We start from the raw sequence: 21,705 nt of genomic DNA, 5'->3' as shown, positions 1-21,705 counted from the left end.
GCGGGTACTCGAAATTCATTATCCGTGAGATAATGAGATACAGATCAGGTTTCGTGAGATAGAAAACCCGAGTTTCGGGTTCGGGTTCGAGTTTAATAATTTCACCACGGGTTATCTCGCGGGTACTGGGAAATTAGAAAATTACAAAAATACCCTTATTATTTAATACACTTACAAAAATAACCCTAACCCTAATTTACTAACGAAGAGCCCTCCTCTGTCACTTTGTCTCTCTCTCATTTGGGTTTTGCGGCCTCGTTTCTGCAGAAGCAAAATCGATAGCTTCGTCTCTCCAATCTCCACCACCGTGTTCGTCGTTCGCCGTTCACCGTGTTTGTTGTTTGCGTTCGGTCTCTCCTTCTCCGCCTTGCGAGCCTCTTTCTCCTCCTCGCGTGTCTCTGTCCGGTGTGTTTGTTTGCTGTCTTTGTTCGTCATTTGCTTGCTGCCTCTCTTCGCCGTAGATTCAAGTACTTTTGCGTGTTGGTCTCGTCCCTTTCTCTCTCTGTCTCTCTCAATCGGTTCTCTGTTCGTCGTTCGCTTGCTGCCTTCGGTCTCTCCTTTTTCTCTCAATCGATTCTCTGTTCGTTGTTCGCTTCGCTTGCTACACGAGTTCGGGTTCGGGTCTCGCGGATACCCGAACTCGTATCTCGGGTATCCGAATCTCGGGTACCCGGGCTTCGCGAGATAGAGATCGAGACATTTTAATCAAAAACCCGACGAGACCGAGATCAAGATAAGGATACCCTAAAAAATCCGGGTACCCGCCCGTGCCCACCCCTAGTTACAAATAGAGAATGATATGTGTTGAAATAAAAATAGTAAAATAAGGGTATTTTTTATAACGAGGCTATGTTGCATTTTTAAAGTTTAAAACTCAGATTTCTCATCAAATATTAAAAAAAAACAGGTATTTTTCTACGATAGACATAAAGTTCTACCCGGGGCCGGGGCATGTGACGATTGAATAAAATCGTATAATTAATTGTAATTGGTTGCGCAAACGATCAAGTTGTAGAAAAAGCTATTACCATACCAATATATATATATATATACGTGTTATGACGCACCAACTTTATAAAAATATATATAATCAACAGACACAAATATCAGACTTCAAGTCCCAAGTGTGGGAGAAAGACACTGACTGGGAGAGAGGGTGTCGGGACTTTCTCTCTTCCTCTCTTCGTTTGAAGTATTCATACTCGAAAAGATCTATCCATCTCGAAGTCGTTGTTTGGATCTGAGTTTTTTTTAATATCCTAAGGGTACGAGCGGTTGAGGATACCCGTGTTTTTAGTATAATTATTGGCGGTTGTGGGCGGTTAGTAGTTGATAAAATTGTGGTTAACAGCGGATGGTAGGGATTGCAATTAGAGGTGAACGATTAATTGATTATAGTTGCGGTTACGATTTGATACAAATTATATAAAAATATAATTTTAATATATATTTTTAAATAATTTTAATTAATTTTATTATCATTTGATAAAAGAACTATTCACTAAATTTATAAAAAATAATTTAGTAAAAAAATTAAAATATAAATTTTGTCAATTTTAATTTATTTTTAAATAAAAAAGTAATTTATTATTAAAATAATATTAAATATTAAAAAAAACTATATTTTTGTCTTTTTCATCAAACGGCACGAGATGCTATATATTAAAATGCGGGTATAAAATTGCGATTAAAAATTTTGCATTTTGTTACCGTTGCGATTGAATCCGCCGATTCTCTAAACGGACGCAACAATCGAAAATCGCAACCACTCTATTTGTATAGGGTAACGGCGCAACCTAATTTTCTCTGTGGACACACAACACAAGAACATTAGAAAGAAAACAAAGAGATGCAAAGAGGTCACACTTCGGCCATTGTAGGATCCATCTCATGCACATGCACGCAACTATTCCAAACTCGATCAAAACACAAACCCCTTGTTATTGAAATCACAATTGATCTACTTCAAATGAAATGATTGGAAATCTCTTTCTTAGGCTTCTTTTTCACCATTTTTGGGCTAAGACACGTAAGCAACAACGACGGATTGAACGTCGTTTATGTCTCGTATCTCGTAACGGGCGAATCCAGCTGCGGTAAGGACATGATCCCACTCCTCCGATGTTCGCTCTCTGCCTCTGGTCGTATGAGCCATCATCACCATGTCCAGCATCAGCCTCGCATACTCTAACCTGTCGCCCTTCTTCTTCTCTCCCACCACAGCTTCCACTATTACCACCTTCCCTTCCTCCTTGGGGATCGCTTCTCTGCATTTCTTCAGTATCTTTACGTACTCCTCATCCCCCCAGTCATGCAACACCCACTGCCACCATGCATTAATTAAGATCCTTTTTCATAATAACCAACTATATATATATATATATATGTATATGACCGATCGATGCCATTAAAGCTCAAGGTACATTAGATTGATTACATTGACTCAACCCATTAATATGTGGTGTGGTCGGTAATTAAATCTAACATGCATGGTTTATAATATTTGTCTGGCCAACGTATCATGCATGGCCTATCATCTTCTGAAGAACATGGCATTTATGTTTTTGCTGTCATGAACATACATGACCACATAACTCAAGTGGCAGATCCAGCTTTTCATTTTTGGGGGTGGAGGGGGGACCATATACAAAAATTACTACAAATAGAAAGCAAATATATATGCGACCTAATCACACTCACTATCTCTACTAATGTCTTGAAGATGATCAATGATATTGACCTTAATTTTTTAATTTCACAAAATCCCTAACCCTTGTTTCTCAGATATTCTCTTAATTTATTGTTTTTTGTTGATCGATTTTGGTTACTTCAAACAAAGTTTTCATTTGCATATTCTTTGATAATATAAGATTGATGTCTATGTTAAGGATGTTTTTGCAGGAAGTTGAGGTTGTTGACTCAGGTGAATCTGAGTAAATCTGAGAAGATTCTAAAAGGAGATATTCATGGAAGAGATAAGGATGAAATCTTGATGTTAAAAACTACTGAAAAAGAACTTCTGGAAATATAGATGATCTTGAGGAAGCAAACTCAGAGATGTCAGATACTTCGCTCTCAAATTCGCGGACTCCTGGCGGAAAACAAGAGTAATGGGTTACTCTGATGTTTCACCTTCTGTTCAACACATGCCAGGTAAATTCTGACCTTGATTTTGAATTTTAACTCATGCACAGGGGGAGAAGTCTCAGCTAGTCATAACAATGAAGAGGACGAAGAAGATGAAGAAGAGGAACTCAACTCAGCAGCTAAGGCAAGCACGTCTAAGCAAAGGATCCTAGCAGAGAACAGTGATGCTGAGAAGACAGTTTCGAACTAAAAGTCAAAGTTCCCTGACTAGCGTCTATGTAGGGTGTTTGTGTGAACCTTTTTTAACCTTTTTGCTGACCCGAGAATTTAATATGATGTTTTAATGGTTCTCTTTCTCTAATCGTGAAGATTGAGTGCATGAGTTGAAAAATCCAAAATGGGAAAGATTTTAAGGTTGTTTTTGTAGGAAGTTGAGGTTGTTGACGTAGGTGAATCTGAGTAAATCTGAGAAGATTCTAAAGGGAGATATTCATGGAAGAGATAAGGATGGAATCTTGAAGATAGAGTTGGCCAACAACTTTGGAGAAGAAGATAAAATCAAATCAACAAACAATCGGAGCTGGAGATGAAGTTATATAAGGACGATAAGGAAGAGCAGAAAAGGCAGAGCTTAAGAGAATACAATTTAGAGAGTGCAATAGTCTTTTGTTCTTTACGGTTTTAATTCTGGTGAGTGAGATTATTCTGAGGGGGAGTTCTCAACAGTAATCTGAAAAAACCCAGAACGAGAGAGTGAGGATTCACACAAGTTGTGTGTTGAATCAGTAGATTTTATGTCATAGGAGGGCTAACACTCAAGGGTAGTGTGGTGCGTCTGGGTTTTACTGCAACTATCTCTTTGTTGTAGTAGTCAGATTTCCTTGAATGAAAAGAACTGATTTTGAGTGATTTATGAGTGCGTTGTTAAGTATTTCAGTCTACAAACGAAACAATGATAATTAATTAGTTGTAGTTTCACCTCTCATGAAGACCAGAAACCATTTGCCTTATGCATGTTATTAATTGTATTTTGTTTTTATGTTATAGTATTACTATATTTTAGGCCATATGTTAATATGTAGTGCTATATATATATTTTTTTATGACACAATAATTTTTTGATTGGATTATAACACAATATTTTCTATCTTTAAAGTATCTTGCCCCACAAAAATTTATAGATTCCGTATTAATGGTGTGTGTATATATATATATATATTTAAGCAACGGAGTTAATGACGCTAGTAACCTTGATGAAGACAACGTCGGCATTAGGAACAGAGTCAAACATGTCACCACCAACGTTCTCAACGCCGTCGAACTTCTCCGCAGCTTCCACGACATGAGGGAGATCAAAGTTCAAGCCTTTTACCCACGGAAACGCCTTCACCAGTATACCCAATGCTTCACCGTTTCCACCGCCGACGTCAACCACCGTCGACGCGCCGTTAAACACGTCCGCGCACGCGCCGGCCACCGCAGGCACCACTCGCCTCGCGTCGCATGCCATCGCCTGGTTGATGATCTCGCTGTGGCCGGGATTCTCCGCCGCGTAAGCCCACACGTCCTTTCCGTGAGCCGCGTCGAACGGAGGAGAACCCTCGCCGGACACGGCCGAGACGACGGAGCTCAGGTTCAGCCATGGCGCCAGCATCACGGGGGTGGTCTCGAGGAGGATAAAAGGAGCCATTGATTTGCTCATCATGAGGCGAGAGAGAGGTGTGTTTAAGTATCCGACAATGCCATCTTTGGTAAGAACTTCTTTGAAGATGCCACGGTGGGCAAGAAACCTCATGATGCGGCGGAGGAGCGGCGGAGGCGACGAAGAGACGGCGGTGGAGAGATCTGCTAGAGTGACGGGCTGTGAGGTATGGTTCTCAATGGCTTCTGGAATCTTGAGATCGATCGCACACTTCACCACGGCCATGTCCGTGAAACCGAACACGTATCTCCATATCTCTGTCGAAGCTTTGGCTTCTTCGTCTTCTTCCTCGTAAACCCTATTTCGCAGCGTTTTGCCGTTTTCTTGCATTTTTTCTTTTATTTCTTTGGTAGAATTGGGAAATGCAAAAGGTGCCACTTGGTTTTGGGAATGAGTGAGATGTGCTTGATAGGTTTTTAGGGTTTTTATAATGGGAAGACATACTCCCTCCGTTTTCATATTATTTTTTTTAAATTTCCAATTTTATCCTTGATTTTAATGCTCAACTTGACTAGAGTATTAATTAGATTATAAATTAATGAGGACATGTATATATGATTTTTTATAATTCTTTAAAAAGTGTGAAAAAAATACAATCATGGAGTCTTAGAACAATTTAAAGCCCGACATGATGATTAATTCTAGGACAGACTTTTATTGTTTTGGTCGATTGATTCGATTCCCAAATTGACCGTTTGATAATTATATTAGTAATAAAAAAAGAAATTAATTAGAAAATCGTAATGCCACCTGGAACTTTTAAGACGTTAAATCATACAAATATCGTAGTCTCGTCGAATATCTTGTTTTCATATAAAATGCTTAACGGTCTGACAAAACAGTGAATTTCCAATATTTAGTAATTGCATATTTAAATGACATGTAATTGAATAACCGAGAAGACAACTTCTTAGCCTATGGGCTATAAATACATGAAACTAAAGAGACGAAGGGTATTTGTGTACATGGAATTTCTCATGTCCGAATCTTCAATCGATTACCATCAATCATGTAACTCGGTTCAAATTTCGTATGTCCCGTTAATTTAGTTTTTAAAAATCGTCGATTTATATATGTAATCCGATTCAAACAAAATGATATATTATTTGATTTTATTGAATTCGATCAGTCCTAAAGAACTTGATAATGACTAAATACAATACAAAGATATATTAACTCTTAGAGTATATACAAAAGCTTTATAATTATGTATTTAACAGTGGAATGAAGATCTATATATATAAAGGATTATATACACCAATACCTCAATCGGGCAATCTTACCCACCAAAAGTCTTAGTCGTCCATATATATATATATATATTTGGCACGGCACAATTATATTTTTAATATATAATTTCAAGCATTCTTAAAAAAATAAACACTTGCACCAATAAACAAATCCGACACTTTCCTTCAGGTTTATGCGATCATTGATGAGGTATCAAATCAGCACTTTAGTCGTTTATTTAAGGTTTTTTTAAGGTTTCACGCTATATTTAGTCGTTTTTTTCTTTCAATTTTTGTATCAAGATTTTATTACGTGTAGCTTTAGTTTAGACTGAATTTTCACTTGAAATAGTATATTTAAAACTCGGCTATTCATTCAATATTTATTTTGATTTCTTATAAAAATCGGATTAAATTAGAATTTAACAATTTGATTTAAGAAAAATTAGAAAGTGTAACGACCCGAAACCGCTACGAATTGTTGAAATTGCCCTCACACAGCAACCCGAGATCTTTCAGCGTGTTTTGTACTCACTCGCACGCATACCGAGACACTTCCCAATAGGTCACCCATCCTGAGATTGCTCCAGAGCCAGCACGCTTAACTTTGGAGTTCTTTCGGGATAGTCAACCAACAAGGTAGGTGCACCTTGTTGCTATGAGTAGCTCAACTAATTCTTTTATGTTATCTTAGACCGTATAGTCACATACCTATACAGCCCTTGGATCTCTCTCATTCCGGTGTGTTCGATTCATCCCTGTACCCCCTACCCAGAAGCTCATCAGGAGCCGTCCCTTGTCCGTGCCTCTGCACCGGCGATCACTCTCCGCCCTCCTACGGTACTCTGGGTTGTCACAGAAAGCGTATTAGATTCGGAGTCGAATGGATTTTTAGAGATAAAAAACTAAATAGTCTATACATGATTTAGTATTTATAATCAAAATAATATTGACCGACAAAACTAAGTGGGTTTAGTTTAACATTTTTCCTGCTTTTAGATTAAATATATAGCCATTAATGGTGAGGGCCGTCATCAAAGATTTGGCCTTTCACGATTCCTTGATTTTCGCAATGATAGTGATTGGGAAACCCTCTGTCTCGAGTGGCGGCCCACATCGTCGTGAATCTCGTGTTTTGAGTTTTGCTTTTTGAAGATTGTTGATTGTGTTGGGCCAATAAATATGGTTTGGTGAAATCTAATAGAGCCCACAAAAGGCTTATGGGCCATACCGACTCGCTAACGGCCCATACTAAGGCAAAACAAATGAACAAATCAAGTACAACATCGATTCTCGTTGAAGTCCAAGAATGCGACACGTGTGAAAAATGTTTGGTCCAATCTCGCTAGCCTAACAAATGGGGTTCGCAAATCAAATAAAATATTTTAAAAATATATTCAACTATAACTTTATATTTTGGAAAATCGAATATTATGAAGCCGAGTGGATTATTTATATGAAAATTTTAAATTTTATATACTTAGCCCTCATTTCTAATGTACTTTTATGCATATGCAGTAATAGATGAATAAAAAAATTATTTGATAATATTTCCTTTCTATTCCTCGGAATCTAATCGGAACGAATTGAAAAATTTAACTGAACCGTTTAAAATTCTTGGACCACGATACTTTAGAAAACTGAATATTATAAAACGAATCGAATATTAAAAATTTGAAAAAATAACATTTTTTTTATAAAAACCGAAATTAAAAGGAAATCAATATGAGATAACAACTAATTCGTATACATTGTTCAATAACCGAACGAATAACGAAATTCCCTTCCTAAAAAAAAATTGACCACAGATTCGCGATGGACCCCCCACGCATTTGTCTGTCTTTGGAGAAGACTTCTCAAGTCAAATCGCTTTTAAATAAATAGGAAGTCGGTCAACACTTTACTTTTTCATCCATAAAAGTAGGGCTGGGCGTTTCGGTTCGGTTCTTCGGAACCGGACCGAACCGAACCGTTAAAACGGTATTTTTCCCGACCCGAAACCGTTGTTATTTCCCGAACGGTACCATTTTTAGAGAACCGAATTTTCCCGGAACCGAACCGAACCGAACCGAACTTTAAAAATCTCGAAAAACCGAATATTTTTAAAGGAAATCTAACATTTTTTTTAATAAAACCCGGAACCGAACCGAACCGATACCGAAACCGAACCGAACCGAATACAATAAAAAACCCGATTGGTACCTATTTTTGTAAAACCGAAAGAACCGAACCGATCTATTCCGTCCCGAACCCGAACCGTTTCCCGAAATGCCCACCCCTACATAAAATGGCAGAATATTAAACTCCGATTTCATTGTGTAATATTTTGGCAAATAAATTTTAGTAAAATATTTCTCCACTTTAAACTATTATTTTGAAAGTGTGATAAACTATTCTTTTAAATAAATTCCAAATGGGCAATTAAAAGAGACTAATTACATAAATGATCACTTGTAGATTCTGATAAATGGAAGGACTAATATATAAAAATGGGTCTCAATGTCGTTATTACACATCATATAAAAAAAATATACAATCATATGTCGGTCCAAATTCTAATTAGAAATTCAGTTATGCAGAACATTTTGTTAAATAAAGACGGTATCTTGATCTCTTATCCAACCAATGCTCTAGAGAGAAAGCCAATTGGATTTAATAAATCATTGTGAGTTAGTTTTATACAAATATTTGAATGCATTTTTTATAAAATAAAATAATTTGTTTTGGCTGAACCGAGGAATAAACATTCTTCCTTCATCCAATATACACTTCGTGGAATATTTGAAAATTCCAATAAAAAACCTCTAGCTTTTATAATTTTGACAAATTAATCACTAAACTAAATTTTTGTCAAAAAAACTTCAACCGTTTCATTTTGTCCAAAAAATACATAAATTCCTAATTTTGATAAGGAAAAAAAATCTTTTTTTTTTTGGTAAGTAGAAAAAAAAAATCTTACGTGCTAACTTGACGAATTTTGGTCACATGAACCATGTATGGGGAAGTCTACAGTTGACTTCTTCCACATAGAAAAAAAACAAATAAATAAATATCAGTGGAGGAGACATCAAACTTGCAATGTAAGACTAAGAAACGAGGAGACAACAAAAAACTTACCACCACACATTGGAAAAAAAATTTCTAAATTGAATTATAAAAAAAATTAATTCTCAATTTTTTTATTTGATAAATTTAATTTCAAAGTTGTAAAATGTATCATTATAATTTCTAAACTTTTTAATTGGTGTTAGAAAAAAACTTAACAACGTTAATATACAAAATTAATTTGAAAATTATAATGATGTATTTTGTAAGTTTGATAATTATAAAGTTATATTTTGTAAGTTTAGAAATAAATTTATGAACTGAAAAGTTTAATAATTAGTTTTTCACTATTTTATAAATTCAGAAATTTTAATGGATTTTACAAAAATAAAAGTATGAAGAACCAAATGTTATGTTTTTTTTTTTAAAAAAAAATTATGTAATTGTTTTTGTCGTTCCGAAAAGGTGACGAATAAAAGATGAAATGAGGATGGAAGAATCTTTGGCATAACACTGAAATTTCCAAGGCAAAAGGAAGAAAATCTCGTAGAGAGGGGTGGCCCACTTCTCATGACCTTTTGTATGGTTCCTGCAAAAGCGCGTGGGCTCCACCTCCTCTCTCTCTCTCTCAAAGCATCATTACACTGAAGAAGAAGGAGGAGAAAACATTCGATCAAGACTTGAATGTATCTGCCTCCACGTCCTCTCTTGACTGACTTGGTCTCCTCCTTGGAAAAAACATGCACTCACCCTTACATGGGTACACAGACAGATACCTTTCAACCTCTGTTAATCACCATTCATCTCCTACCTATATATACACACATACATGTATATAAAGGCATCGCCTAAGAGTTCACCAACAAGTTCACACAGAACATAATTAAGCTTATAACTTGCAGAAACCTGTTGATGAGCGTCAATGGCGAAAGAGAATGAGCTACCGGGTTTCAGGTTCCACCCCACTGAAGAGGAGCTGCTTAGTTTCTACCTCAGGAACATGATCCATGGCAAGAGATCGTGCATCGAAGTGATCGGTTTCCTTAACATCTACCACTACGATCCTTGGGATCTACCTGGTATGCTGCTTCCGCTTCACAAAATCTTCCAGACACATGTCGTGTGATTGTGAGGTCTGATCCTGTGTGTCTTAAATTTCATGCAGGGCTGTCGAAGATTGGGGAGAGGGAATGGTATTTCTTCGTGCCGAGGGACAGGAAGCATGGCACTGGAGGGAGGCCGAGCAGGACAACTGCCAAAGGGTACTGGAAAGCTACGGGATCTGATCGTAAAATCGTGAGCTTGTCCGAACCAAAACGTGTGATCGGTCTGAGGAAGACTCTTGTGTTCTATCGAGGAAGAGCGCCTGGAGGGAACAAAACTGATTGGGTCATGAACGAGTACCGCTTACCAGACAGTTGCCCCTTGCCCAAGGTACCTTAGAAGATCTCCTCCCTGAATCTGTATACTCATCTGTGATCGGGCGATACTTGCACCCTTTCTTGCTTGTCTCACATCTCTTCACCTGAAATCCGCAGGATGTTGTACTGTGTAAGATATACAGAAAAGCAACTTCTCGGAAAGTGTTGGAGCAAAGAGCAGCCATGGATGAGATGGAAGGGAAAGCAAGCCAGACATACCCAACATCTCCTCTGTCATCGTCTGAGACAATGGCGTCCTGCGGTACACAGAACGACTTGATAGCTCACATTCCTACTCCTCAGTTACCTCAAGTGGTAGCCATGGAAGAAAATAACGAAATCTCGATCCAAGAAAGCCACGTAGAGAACGAGGAAGGCAAGGGTCCTTCCTCGTCTCTGAAGCTGCCCTTTGGAAGCTTACCCGAGCTGCAGGTCCCTAAATCAGGAACAGATTGGGGACAGGACCCGCTCTTGAGCATAAGCCCATGGCTGCAGAATCTTACCCCTATAGTTAACCTACTGAACTTTTAGGTACGTCAACAACAATGTTGCCACTCAGCCATATGATTAATTAACTAGGTCTTGATTCCATCCATCCCTCGCCTGTGAAGAACACCCACAATCTTGACCAGCTTCAATCTCGTCTCCACAACATGTATTGATCAGATTTATGAGTCATTGTAACTAAAATTCAGATGTGATATTATGTTACCAAGAGATATATATACACACAGCTTATTTTAACTGCAATGGCGAAAAAAGATCACAACTTTGAACACAGATATGGGCGACATCAGCAATTCTGGATTCATGGATAGGGAACAGAACTGTTCAAACTAAACCCCACAGGAATGTGAAGCCGATCGATCCACGAAGTGCCCAGAAAGAACTAATCTACATCGGATCAGAATCTCAAACACAAACCTATGCAGATCGATCAATCGACGTTTTGCAGAACATCCTCGGGCTGTGAACTTGTCCTTATCAACAGCTGAATGCCCCTTGGCTTTACGTTTCGAGCAGCCAATTCCGGTCCACTTGAGCTTGACGATGACGACCATGGAAGGGTTGACTCCGAGATTAACCGTCGACCCATTAGCTTTTACCTGCGAAATCCACTCGATGTGGATGTCCCACTCGCACCTCGTCGTCCTTCCGCACCGGAACCATTGTAACAACGATGAAGCTTTGGCAAGGATTCTCTCTTTTTTTTCTTTCTTCTTCCCCTTCTTCTTTGTGTTCCCAGATCTGATTCTCTTCTTATCCCACTGTTTCTCCTCCTATTGTGGTTAGGGTTTACCTGACCTTTTCATGTGTTGTTTGTTCTTCTATCGATTGGTCTGGTCTGATTTCCGCGGGAAAAAAATGTCGAAGGAAGAGAAAAATCGCAAGGAGATGAAGAAAAACAATGTCTCCCTCCAGCCATCCATATCGTGAAGTATTAAACTAGGGTTCCATATGTAACAAACAAAGTCAGTCTCGTACACTGACGCACGACAGTGAAGCACAAGAGCTGTCTTGTCTCTCCAATGGTGTGGTCAAGCCGCTCCTTCAGATCCGAAGTTATCTTCTTCTTTTTTTCACTCCTTCCCGATGCTCAGCTACATGAACAGTTTTGAGGGCGAAGTGAAGAATTTGCACATTGAATGGATTAAAAAAAAAAAAACTCATCCCTTGTGTGAACATATTCCCCAAAACCAGGAAAAAAAACAGCATGTTTCAGTTCATTTACACAGTTTCTTCACTAAGGAAAACTATCACAGCAATTATTACTTCCTTCGCTTCTCCTCGTCGCCTGAAAAGGAAGAAGAAGAAGAACCTCGGGGAAAAAAAAAAGAAAAAAAAATCAAGACCCTTTTCTCTTATCTTCGAGCGAAGCTGCCTCGTTCAACATATCGGATGCGTCGGTTTGCATGTTGAGCATGGCTAAAGCGACGGACTGCATATAAAAGGCAGTGGGCCAATCGGGATAGACGCACTGAGCTTGCATGGCGTCCCGGAGAGCTGCGTCCGGCTGGTCACTCAACAGATAGCATAGGCTACGCCTTGCCAATACAGTTGGCGACGCCATCGTTCCTACGTCTATGAACTGCAAGCAACAAAACAAAAAAATACATGTTTTCAGCAAAAGGAAAGAAAATGCAGATGAAGATGGAGATGCCATTGTTACCTGAGAGTAACAGTCGATGGCGGTCTTGAAGTCTTTGTCCCGGAAAGCATAGTCCCCGCGTTTCCGGGCATCCAGCATATCTTTTATCTGCTGCGTCCATTCTTGGAAAGATAACTGAAAGATGAGATCGGGTTTTGTTATTGATAAAACCCGAAAAATCGAGTTTTGATTTGGGTATTTGCGCGGGAGACGAGTGTTACCCGCAGATACCCCAATGAACACTAAATTGACATTTAAAAAAACTCGGATTTTGAATCATCGAGTCTATCGAAAATCTCGGGTTCAAGTTCAAGTAATCTGAAAATTCCGGATACTCGACCCAAACCAATCCATACATATTTTGTAAAAAAGAATTGGAAGTTTTGTATTTGAAACGTGGATTTGGGTACGCGAAGATAGTCGAAAATTATCACGGCTACCAGATCCGATATATTCGGGTAACACAAGAATGTCAAAGTAACCGACCCGTGCCCATACAAGAGTCTTGGGTCACGAGTATCGTAATCGTTACCTCGTTTGTTCCTTCATCGTCCCTGTAATGTGTCATCACCAAGATTTGATGAATTGCAGTGAGATCCATTCTTGAACACGCATCGCCCATTGGTGAAAGTCGACGCTGTGGGGTCGAAGGTGCCTCCTCGTGTTTTGTGATTCCGAGCATTACGTAAGACGGAGCCTGCAAACCCGAAAACCAATCAGAAACAGGAATGCAGTCATGCACGAACCGGGAGAAAACTTGAACACCCCGAACTCCGAAAAAAGGACACAAGCCTTCATACATCGGATTTAGTATGCAAAGGTGAAAGGGCCACGGAAAGATCCTTTGTGCCGGGCCTCTCTCGAGGCTCATACTGTAAACACCGAGAAGCAAGTTCAACGACAGCCGTAGCTTCTTCGGTGGAGAAATTTCCTTCGAGATGTGAATCCATCAATAGAACAATATTTTTCCCGCGTATCATGTCAATAGCCTATAACCAGATGATATCAACTGGTTAATTCCAGAACAATTTTCTCGCCCGTCACGAAAGCCAAACCCTCGGAAACGTTCTGCATTATGCTCTTTCGAGATAAGATGAAACCATGCAAAGTATGAAGCAGATACCATATATAAAGCCGGAATTCACAATGTATTGTGAACGAAAAGGGAAACCAATCCCGAAAGCTGCAGCTTACTACATAAGATATTGCAGGGCATGCGGAAATAACCGAGATCCCGAGAACTTATCACCACAAAGACAAGCTAAGCGTTGACTATGAAGCATCGGTCCATCTAGCGGGCATACGAGGAGAATATGCTTCGAGTAACTATCGAGCGGATTAAAAAGAACTAACAGTCCGATAAAGAACAAAAATGTGTCGATTTCTAGTCAAGTTTAGGAGACACGGAGAAGAAACAATGTCTTTGCGCAAACGCGGGTAAGGCTTACATGGCTCGGAGGGATGTGCTTTCCGCTAAGCAAATCAAGAAGGACGGTGCCGAAGCTGTAAATAACACTTTCAGCAGTCACTCTTCCTACAACACGAAGAAGATTTCCGATAATTAAACGGTAACCTTAATCTGTGCAGTATGAACAAGTTACTCCTTAATCTGTCGCTCTTCCTGCATCAAAATCATGAAACAAAGCACTTCATGCCAAAACCAGTGAATTGATATATACCGTTTCTTAGATATTCGGGCGGTGTATAAGCAAGATTCGTGCTGTAACTTTTACCGTCCCGGCTGTTCTTCATCAATCCAAAACAGGAAAGACGAGGATCCCCGTCCTACATTATCCACCGAGATTACAGTTCAACGTCCTAAACGAGCAAACTCGTAAAATACTTGAGCACGAAAATTCCTCGGGGAAGAGAATAACCTCGTCGAAGAGAACTCTGTAAGCATTCAAGTCATGGTACAATGGCCGACCCTCACTACTGCAATATCCAAGAGCTTCAGCAATGTAATAAGCTACACGTAACCTCAATGCCCATTCGATGGTTTGATTTTCCCCTGCAGATTGTATAAAGATGAATCTTCAGCAAGAAACTTAAACTTAATCGGACCTAAAAGATGCAAAACCCTAAAAATATTAGATGAAAGATCTACCAAAGCCATACAGTGAAACAAATGCTTAGCAAGTGTATCGTTTGGCATGAACTCTGCAACGAGAAGCCTTTCATCACCATCGCAGCAATACCCTATCAGGTTCGCCAGTCTCTTGTGCCTCAATTTCCCAACTCCCCATGCCTCCTCCTGAAAAACCCACTCGTGAATTTGCAGTCCCATGAGAAACCCACCAAAAAAGAAATCAATTTGACGGAATTTTCAGAAGAAAGAGATGAAGTGTACAGCGAACTGTTTAGGATCGGGCCAAGCCATCTTCGTGAACTTCTTCACGGCGATCCAACGGCGGTTCTGTAATCTGCCCTTGTAGACAAGATTTGGGGCTTTCTCGCCGCTTTCTGATACGATGTTGTCGGAGCTGAAGTTGTTGGTCGCCACCTTCAGGTCGGCGAAGGAGAACTCCGAAAACGACGGGACTCCGCCGCCGCCATTTTCGAGCCCACCGGCCGCCGACGGCGCGGCGTCATGGTGGTCCGCCGGTTGCTGCTGGTGCTGCAGGGATTGATCTCTCCGAAGCGAGTCTTGCCCTGAAAATGATGATAGACAACAACCCATGATTCTCTCGCACGGGGGGAAAGCGAGTTCACAAATGTTCTTCCTCTCTGTCTTCCTGGTTCCTCGTAAGTGGAAGATGAGAGAGAGTGGTGGAAAAATAAAAATCGGGTCTTTATTTATTTTTTTTTAAATTTCTTTGTACTTTTGTGGTTGGTTAGTTTCTGAGACCGTCTCCTAGTTGTCATTATGGTAGAATTAGAAAAAAAAAAAAAAAAAGAGAATACTGACAGTTTACGTCTTGCATGAGATTTTCTTACCTTTTAACACACATATCATCAAGAAACATTATTACATTGTTCATACTCCAAACTTAACTTCTGGATTCCTTAACAATAAAATGGCTTTCCAATTTCTCTCCCTTTTTTTTCCTTTTTTTATTGGCTCCATAATTTTTATTTTCATTCCTTTTGTTCTCTGCAGCTGCCACATGTCGCCACATGTCTTTAGAGATCAAACTAAACTCTCTAATATAAAATTAAATAAACTATAATATTTCGTTCTCATAATTTTTTTAATAATTCGAAAATTTATCAATTTTTTTCAACATCTTCCATTGCCTATCCCTCTATTTTGTGATAATTACTAATAATACGGTGTACCATAAACGTATAAAATATATTGAGCTTGATTGCCATTATATACATGAGCAGCTGAAGGTGGGTTTCGTTAAACCATTATACATTTCTGGAAAGGAACATTGCAGACATTTTGATGAAATCGACTACTATTGATCAGTTTTGGTTTTTGCTCTCCAAGATGAGTATTTATAACCTCTATACTCCATCTTGAGGGGTATTAAGGAGAAGAATTTCTCAACCGAAGTGTCGAAGTGTAGAAACGCGAAGACAAGAGCTTAAAGATGAAGAATTGGTTTAGTCGATTTCGCGTTATTTTTTGTTTAGATATATAATTTCTGGTTTTAACATTTTAGTGTCATTTTACCATTTTGCCCTTACTTCGAATTTTAGTTAGGCGCCCGTTGTTCCGATTGTATAAAAACATTTTTCTTCTTCAATTTGAAAGTATGAGAAAATTTCCACAAATTCTCTTGTTCATTTTCAATACCACTCGGACTATCACCATAGATCGTTTCCAAATAATCTTTCTCAAGGAATCTTCACATCTATTAGATTATATCAGTTTTTTTTTTATAATCTAACAATATTAACTCTATAGAAAAATCTCATTAAATACACACATTTATTATCTTTTGATATTAAAGAAATAGAGAGAAGGTTTAGGAATTTTCGGTTGTGTGTTCATCAAAATGAAAATATGGTGTCTTAAATACAAAGAGAGAAAGAAAGAAACACCATACAAAACCTAACCAACTAAACCAAACCAACATCAATTAACCAACATTTAACCATAAACATGTATTATAATATTATCTACTCTTAATTAGTGTATACATTTTACATCAACATCAACATCGCATTAATCCCAAGTTTATTAATTGGGGTCGGCCACATAATTTTTTTTCACTCATTTCGGTTTTGCGTCATATCCTTCGAGATTTGCAACACATTCAAATCATTTCGAATGACTTGTTCCTAAGTAAGTGTAGGACTATCCCTTCCTCATTTCTTCACTTCTATCCTTACACTTTCTAATTTTCTAATCAAAGTGTCGATTACAAAATGTATACATTTAAAATTCCAAAAAAAAAGATTATATGAACTCTTGATTAAAATACATGAATTTTACAAAAAAAAAAACTCATAAAAAATAAACGGAATTTTTAGATACTTCGAAAACAATTTACGTCAAATAAAACCGATATAAAAAAATTCTGTATATTTTTCTAAAATTTTTAAAATTCATGTATTAATTTAATACATAATAATTGCTAACAAGATTTATTTTTAATGGATAGATGTATTTCTTTCTTTTTTTTCAGAATAAAAAACTTTAGATATCGAACAAATGAGTTTCACGGAATGTCAGTTCAAGAACAATAATGTTCATCTGTTTTTTTAACTTTGCGTGGATGTTGTTATCCATAAGACAGAATCTATGGAGAGTACGGAGAGAGATTCAGCTTTACGAGATGGAAGGGCTGTTTGGGTTGAAAAGGCATCAAAAGAAATTCTTCATGCTGCTGTTGAATCCACTCCAAGATTCTCAAATTCAAATAGGGTTTTTGTCAGTTTTTCAATTGGCTTTTTATGATTAAATGCTCAAGCACTATCCCATTATACTGTCTTTTTTATATTATTATACATATACATAAATCAGTTTTAAATAAAATATATCATTTTTTTTATATGAATGCAACGATTGTGCGAAACTTGCGTATAAATATTCATAAAATTTTATCTAAATAATAATATTTTAAAAATTATATAAATTTTTACTGAATATTTTAAAATTTAAATATTTTAACTATTACTAATATCATTTTAGAGTGTATTATCGTTTAATATTATTATTTCAAAAAAATTGATATTATTTAAAAAAATCAAACTTAGTATTTTATATAAAAAGATTATAGGTTTACTTAAACTTGTATAGCTTTTTATTTTTATGAGATTGTTGCTAATAGACATCATTGGATTATATAATATGAAATGCCGGCTTATTGCTTTATATATTTTACTCTTTTTTTTTTTTTTTTTTTGCATGAGATGAGACGTCTTTCACGTTGATCATGTTTGGCACGGCAACTTTGAGGAACGAGGAAAACGCATTATTGGAATTTGGATTCCGTGTTTCTATTTATTACAAATGATTGATTACATATACCCTTTTTTTTTCCTCAATGACATATATCCGAATCGTTACACATTTCATGCGTTGCATAAACAGAAGAAAAATAAAATTATTTTATTGTTTTTAATTTGGCATTTAGACATTTTTTAACGAATCTATACGTACTAAACCAAATCAAACCAATTTAAACCAAATTCACAAATGCGTGCTTCAACACATTTTTTTAAAGACCAAAAAAAAAAAACTACGAAACCCTTTTCCCAAAGATTAAAATCTCACGTAGAATTTAAAGTGTTGCTTTCAGACAGATTCATCTTGTTCTTGAAAATCAATAATATTCCTGGGTTTGGATTTCTCCAAAACGTATGTATATACACCGAGCAAAATAAAAACACAGAAGGGGTTTACTTCATTGTATCATTTTCCTCGTCAGCATATCAGTGACTTGCGTCACCTCAAGAACTCAACCAAAGGATTATGTCATTTATATATATATATGCTCATTTCCTGAATGACGATCTGGTTTTGGAAGATGGCATGTAACCTGTAACCACAAACCCGAGAACCCGGCTGTTAAGCCCGTGCCGCCCTTCCCATTTCCCGGCCTCTGGAATCATCTCGATCCGTGCTCCTTCCCCATTGCTCGAAAAAACACGGTAACTGTATATATACGTATTTCCTTCCTCAAAAACCGGCCTTCGACCATTGGAACCAGGGCCGAGCCTCGAATTAAGATGTAACAGGCACAAGAATCTCTTCATGGCCATCATACCATATAGGCAATCTGCATATCGTCAGATCTCTTACCGCTGAAACTTATCAGTCTCCTCCGGGCTCTTGCGAGACGCTTTCTTCTTCTGCCCGCTGCAATAGATCCTCGTATACTCTCGTAGATTCGGCCGAGAAGCTCTCCATTGCCTCGAAAATGCGCTGCAGACTGCCCTGCAGACTGTCGTTGCTCGTGTCGCTCTGGTAGACAACGTTACCGGATAAGGAGAGGTTATTATTCCCTTCTCCTGACGCCACCAGAACCATTTTCTTTTCCAAGGCTTGGATCTCTTTCTGTATCTTCTGTTCTTCCCGGTCCAAGTTCCTGACCCTCTTCTCCAGATCCCTGTTATCTGCCGTCATCCTCTCCTGAATCTCGAGCCTGTCTTGCTCCCAGAGCTGGAGCACGCTCGTGGTGAAACTACGCATAGCCTCGATAACTTCCTTCTCCGATATTCTGTCCAAAGCTTGAGACCACTGATTACAGATCACGAAAATCGGGGGAGCCCCCATCCGACCAGGTGAAAAAGGGGCGATTCCATCAGGCGTTTCTTCGGGTTCATAGAGAAGACACTTCAGAAGCCAGTTATTCAAGGCTTTTACGTAGCCCTTTTGCGCGATGACCCAACTCGAGAATCCCAAGATCCAGTTAATAAGTTCATGTCCAAGCATCCTCGTGGCCTCGAGATGATCATCACCGAGTTTCTTGCCAGATTTAATCGGGCCTAAACCTCTAGTTTCCCTAATGGCTTGGCATTGACTCTGATGGCATTCAAGCATCGATTTCCACATTCTGGTAAGCCTGAAAAGGGAAATGAAATCAACATCTGATAGCGATGAGATCGTCATATAAAAAACACAGCCCCAGTCCTGTTAAGCTTACCCTTGAATCAATTCGTTCAGTTGAGGCCATAGCTCTTGGTCTCTTATCTTGTTAATTGTCACCGATATTTTGTCGACAACCTGGATCGCAATCCTTATTTTCATGGACAAACTCCTGACCAAAGTTCGGGTTGAATCTACTTTATGAGCCTCGGCACCCCTTTCGTCCAATCGCTTCAGCTTCCTCAACTTTCTATCATGGGCTACTCGCAATTTTTCCTCGGCCTGGACCAGAGGAAGCATCATGTAAAGAAAGAACTACTAGTTTATAACGTTTCAAAACATGAAACAGGACACATCTTGATGTCTGAAACAGGGCATGTATCAGATCAGAAGAAACACACCTTGACTTCATGGTGAAGCTTCTTCTCCCAGAGGTGGAGCTTGTGCAATGTCGACGAGAGATTTCTTGACCTCGAAGCAAGCTCCTCCTCGATGTCCAAATACGTGGGCCCAGCCGAAGAAGATGCTTCGGAGTTCCCAGAGGTAGAGGGCTGAGATGAAACCATCGAGAGGGACGGAGTGACTCCGAGCAACAACTTGGATGCAGCTGTTCAAAAGACGAAATCCACGGGCCATTTTTTTTAGCCAAACAGAACCTGAGATAATACCCTAATAGCTAAAGACAATAGAAATGCACATTCTGTTTCATCTTAGGACAGACATATTCGTACTTCAGCTGCAGAAGTTATTTACGGTTACGAGCATGATTATCCCCTAAAATGACACATGATTACTGCGTCGACACAAACCATATCCACTCCATTTCCACCAAACCAAAAAACCAAACTCTTCTGCAACATAATCTCGTCAAGGACAAGACAGTAGCTACCGTGTTTGCGACCATACGGGTGCTTGCCCACTTCAAGCATCTTGGCAATCTCACTCCCAGACTCAGCAGCCCTCATGAACTGATCCTCAATCTCTTTCGCCACCTCAGCCACCGCACGTGGACCTCCCCCTCCGCCGCCGGATCCTCCACGCGCCGCCGCATTGCTCCGCCGCTCCTCGCTCCTGCCATCCTCAACGACCTTCTTCTCCACCACGTGAACCTCGTACTCCATCCCCTCGTTCTCCACCGACACGCTCGGCCTTGTCTGATACAGAGAAGTATCACCACCACCACCACCACCAACACCTCGGACGCTGCCAATGCTGACGCTGGATTTTCTCGAATCTTCCATGTCGTCGACGGCGGGTTTCGGGGGCACGAACTTCTGATTCTCGTGTACTTCCTTCACGATCTCGTGCTGAAAATCCTCGTCTTCCAAATCAGGAATACCCTCTTCCTCTCTCAGCTCTCTCGAGTCCCGGCTTGGAGTGTACGGAGGGTAATACTTCTCGTACGTATCGAACGGATTCAAGAAATCCCAAGTAGAAGTTCGCGGCGGCGACGGCGGTGGGGGCGGCGGTTTCGACGAAGATGCACCACTCGGCGACGAAGACCCATACCGCGGCGGAGAGGAACCGTAGAATCCGGGTCCCGGTCCGGGTCCCGGTCCACCGGGGTAATTCGGATAACCGAAATAAGGGTAATTAGAGGCGTTAGAATTGGGAGGATAAGGGTAGGGATAATAAGCAGAGGTTGCAGACGAAGATTCGCCCATGTAAACTCTCCGAGGGCTCATGGGTCTCTGCTCATAGACCACCGAAGGAGGTGTGGCTTTGTTTTTCATGTAGTTCATTCGCATAAACCCGCCCGAGTAAGGAGGACCCATCATTTCTGGATTCGGGTAACGGACAAAACCCGGGTCCATGTACCCGATCGGAATAGGAGCCCCGCCCCCGCCCCCGCCGAGATGGTGTTGATGCAGAGGAGACGAACGATCGGAGTGATGCAAGGAACCCAGCTCGTCTTCGTCTTCGTCATCGTCATCGTCATCGTCATCGTCATCGTCATCGGAGTCCGAATCGAATTCGAGATGACCCGAACCCGAGTGAGAGTGATGATGATGAGGTAACTTCTCTTTCTTGGGCGAATTGCCGCCGCCGCCTTCTGGGTCGCCTTTTCTCTGTGGCGGGGGGGTCAG

At 39.5% G+C, this 21,705-nt stretch overlaps 4 protein-coding genes and 1 long non-coding RNA gene across 5 annotated transcripts in view; 2 read left to right on the top strand and 3 right to left on the bottom strand.

Annotated features, from left to right (window-relative positions):
* Window positions 1-1,754: 1,754 nt before the first annotated feature.
* LOC104804312 ((R,S)-reticuline 7-O-methyltransferase-like) lies at window positions 1,755-5,194 on the bottom strand. Its single transcript, XM_010528569.1, has 2 exons — window positions 4,337-5,194; window positions 1,755-2,323 (listed from the first exon to the last, which is right to left on the bottom strand). Exons 1-2 carry the CDS (start codon window positions 5,117-5,119, stop codon window positions 2,021-2,023), a joined length of 1,086 nt encoding a protein of 361 aa, XP_010526871.1. The 5' UTR covers window positions 5,120-5,194; the 3' UTR covers window positions 1,755-2,020.
* On the top strand, window positions 2,330-3,448 carry LOC104804311. The gene is made up of 2 exons (XR_770331.1): window positions 2,330-3,107; window positions 3,195-3,448. It is a non-coding gene; the product is annotated as an uncharacterized LOC104804311 (long non-coding RNA).
* Window positions 5,195-9,869: 4,675 nt separating the features above from the next.
* LOC104804309 (NAC domain-containing protein 35) lies at window positions 9,870-12,331 on the top strand. The gene is made up of 3 exons (XM_010528567.1): window positions 9,870-10,142; window positions 10,229-10,497; window positions 10,602-12,331. The coding sequence occupies exons 1-3, from the start codon at window positions 9,986-9,988 to the stop codon at window positions 11,013-11,015; spliced, it is 840 nt and encodes a 279-aa protein (XP_010526869.1). The 5' UTR covers window positions 9,870-9,985; the 3' UTR covers window positions 11,016-12,331.
* Window positions 12,159-15,413, bottom strand: LOC104804310 (probable serine/threonine-protein kinase At4g35230). Its single transcript, XM_010528568.2, has 9 exons — window positions 14,984-15,413; window positions 14,752-14,887; window positions 14,511-14,644; window positions 14,313-14,418; window positions 14,082-14,167; window positions 13,434-13,622; window positions 13,166-13,330; window positions 12,655-12,768; window positions 12,159-12,573 (listed from the first exon to the last, which is right to left on the bottom strand). Exons 1-9 carry the CDS (start codon window positions 15,311-15,313, stop codon window positions 12,331-12,333), a joined length of 1,503 nt encoding a protein of 500 aa, XP_010526870.1. The 5' UTR covers window positions 15,314-15,413; the 3' UTR covers window positions 12,159-12,330.
* Window positions 15,414-18,292: 2,879 nt separating this feature from the next.
* The window catches only part of LOC104804308, a 4,126-nt gene continuing 713 nt past the window's right edge, over window positions 18,293-21,705 (bottom strand). The window contains exons 1-4 of the mRNA XM_010528566.2: window positions 20,508-21,705; window positions 20,020-20,225; window positions 19,677-19,900; window positions 18,293-19,595 (exon numbers count right to left, since the gene is read on the bottom strand). The exon at window positions 20,508-21,705 is cut by the window's right edge and continues 713 nt beyond it. Coding sequence (XP_010526868.1) covers window positions 18,845-19,595; window positions 19,677-19,900; window positions 20,020-20,225; window positions 20,508-21,705 — 2,379 coding nt within the window. The 3' untranslated portion in view covers window positions 18,293-18,844. The remainder of the gene's footprint in view (window positions 19,596-19,676; window positions 19,901-20,019; window positions 20,226-20,507) is intronic.

The sequence above is a fragment of the Tarenaya hassleriana genome, unplaced genomic scaffold (genome assembly GCF_000463585.1).
Source record: "Tarenaya hassleriana unplaced genomic scaffold, ASM46358v1 Cleome9, whole genome shotgun sequence".
NCBI lineage: Eukaryota > Viridiplantae > Streptophyta > Magnoliopsida > Brassicales > Cleomaceae > Tarenaya > Tarenaya hassleriana.
The sequence above is the reverse complement of the archived record's forward strand: the minus strand, read 5'-3'. Positions and strand labels throughout refer to the sequence as shown.

What these genes read in the sequence shown, in the direction of transcription:
- LOC104804310 (XM_010528568.2), bottom strand. Translation starts at nt 15,313, where the DNA reads ATGGGTTGTTGTCTATCATCATTTTCAGGGCAAGACTCGCTTCGGAGA. An exon ending in ACAGAGTTCTCTTCGACGAG is followed by an intron (nt 14,419 to 14,510) that starts GTTATTCTCTTC and finishes TGGATAATGTAG; the next exon opens with GACGGGGATCCTCGTCTTTC. An exon ending in AGCACATCCCTCCGAGCCAT is followed by an intron (nt 13,623 to 14,081) that starts GTAAGCCTTACC and finishes ATCTGGTTATAG; the next exon opens with GCTATTGACATGATACGCGG.
- LOC104804309 (XM_010528567.1), top strand. Translation starts at nt 9,986, where the DNA reads ATGGCGAAAGAGAATGAGCTACCGGGTTTCAGGTTCCACCCCACTGAA. An exon ending in CGATCCTTGGGATCTACCTG is followed by an intron (nt 10,143 to 10,228) that starts GTATGCTGCTTC and finishes AATTTCATGCAG; the next exon opens with GGCTGTCGAAGATTGGGGAG. An exon ending in ACAGTTGCCCCTTGCCCAAG is followed by an intron (nt 10,498 to 10,601) that starts GTACCTTAGAAG and finishes TGAAATCCGCAG; the next exon opens with GATGTTGTACTGTGTAAGAT.
- LOC104804312 (XM_010528569.1), bottom strand. Translation starts at nt 5,119, where the DNA reads ATGCAAGAAAACGGCAAAACGCTGCGAAATAGGGTTTACGAGGAAGAA. An exon ending in CCGACGTTGTCTTCATCAAG is followed by an intron (nt 2,324 to 4,336) that starts GTTACTAGCGTC and finishes GCATGGTGGCAG; the next exon opens with TGGGTGTTGCATGACTGGGG.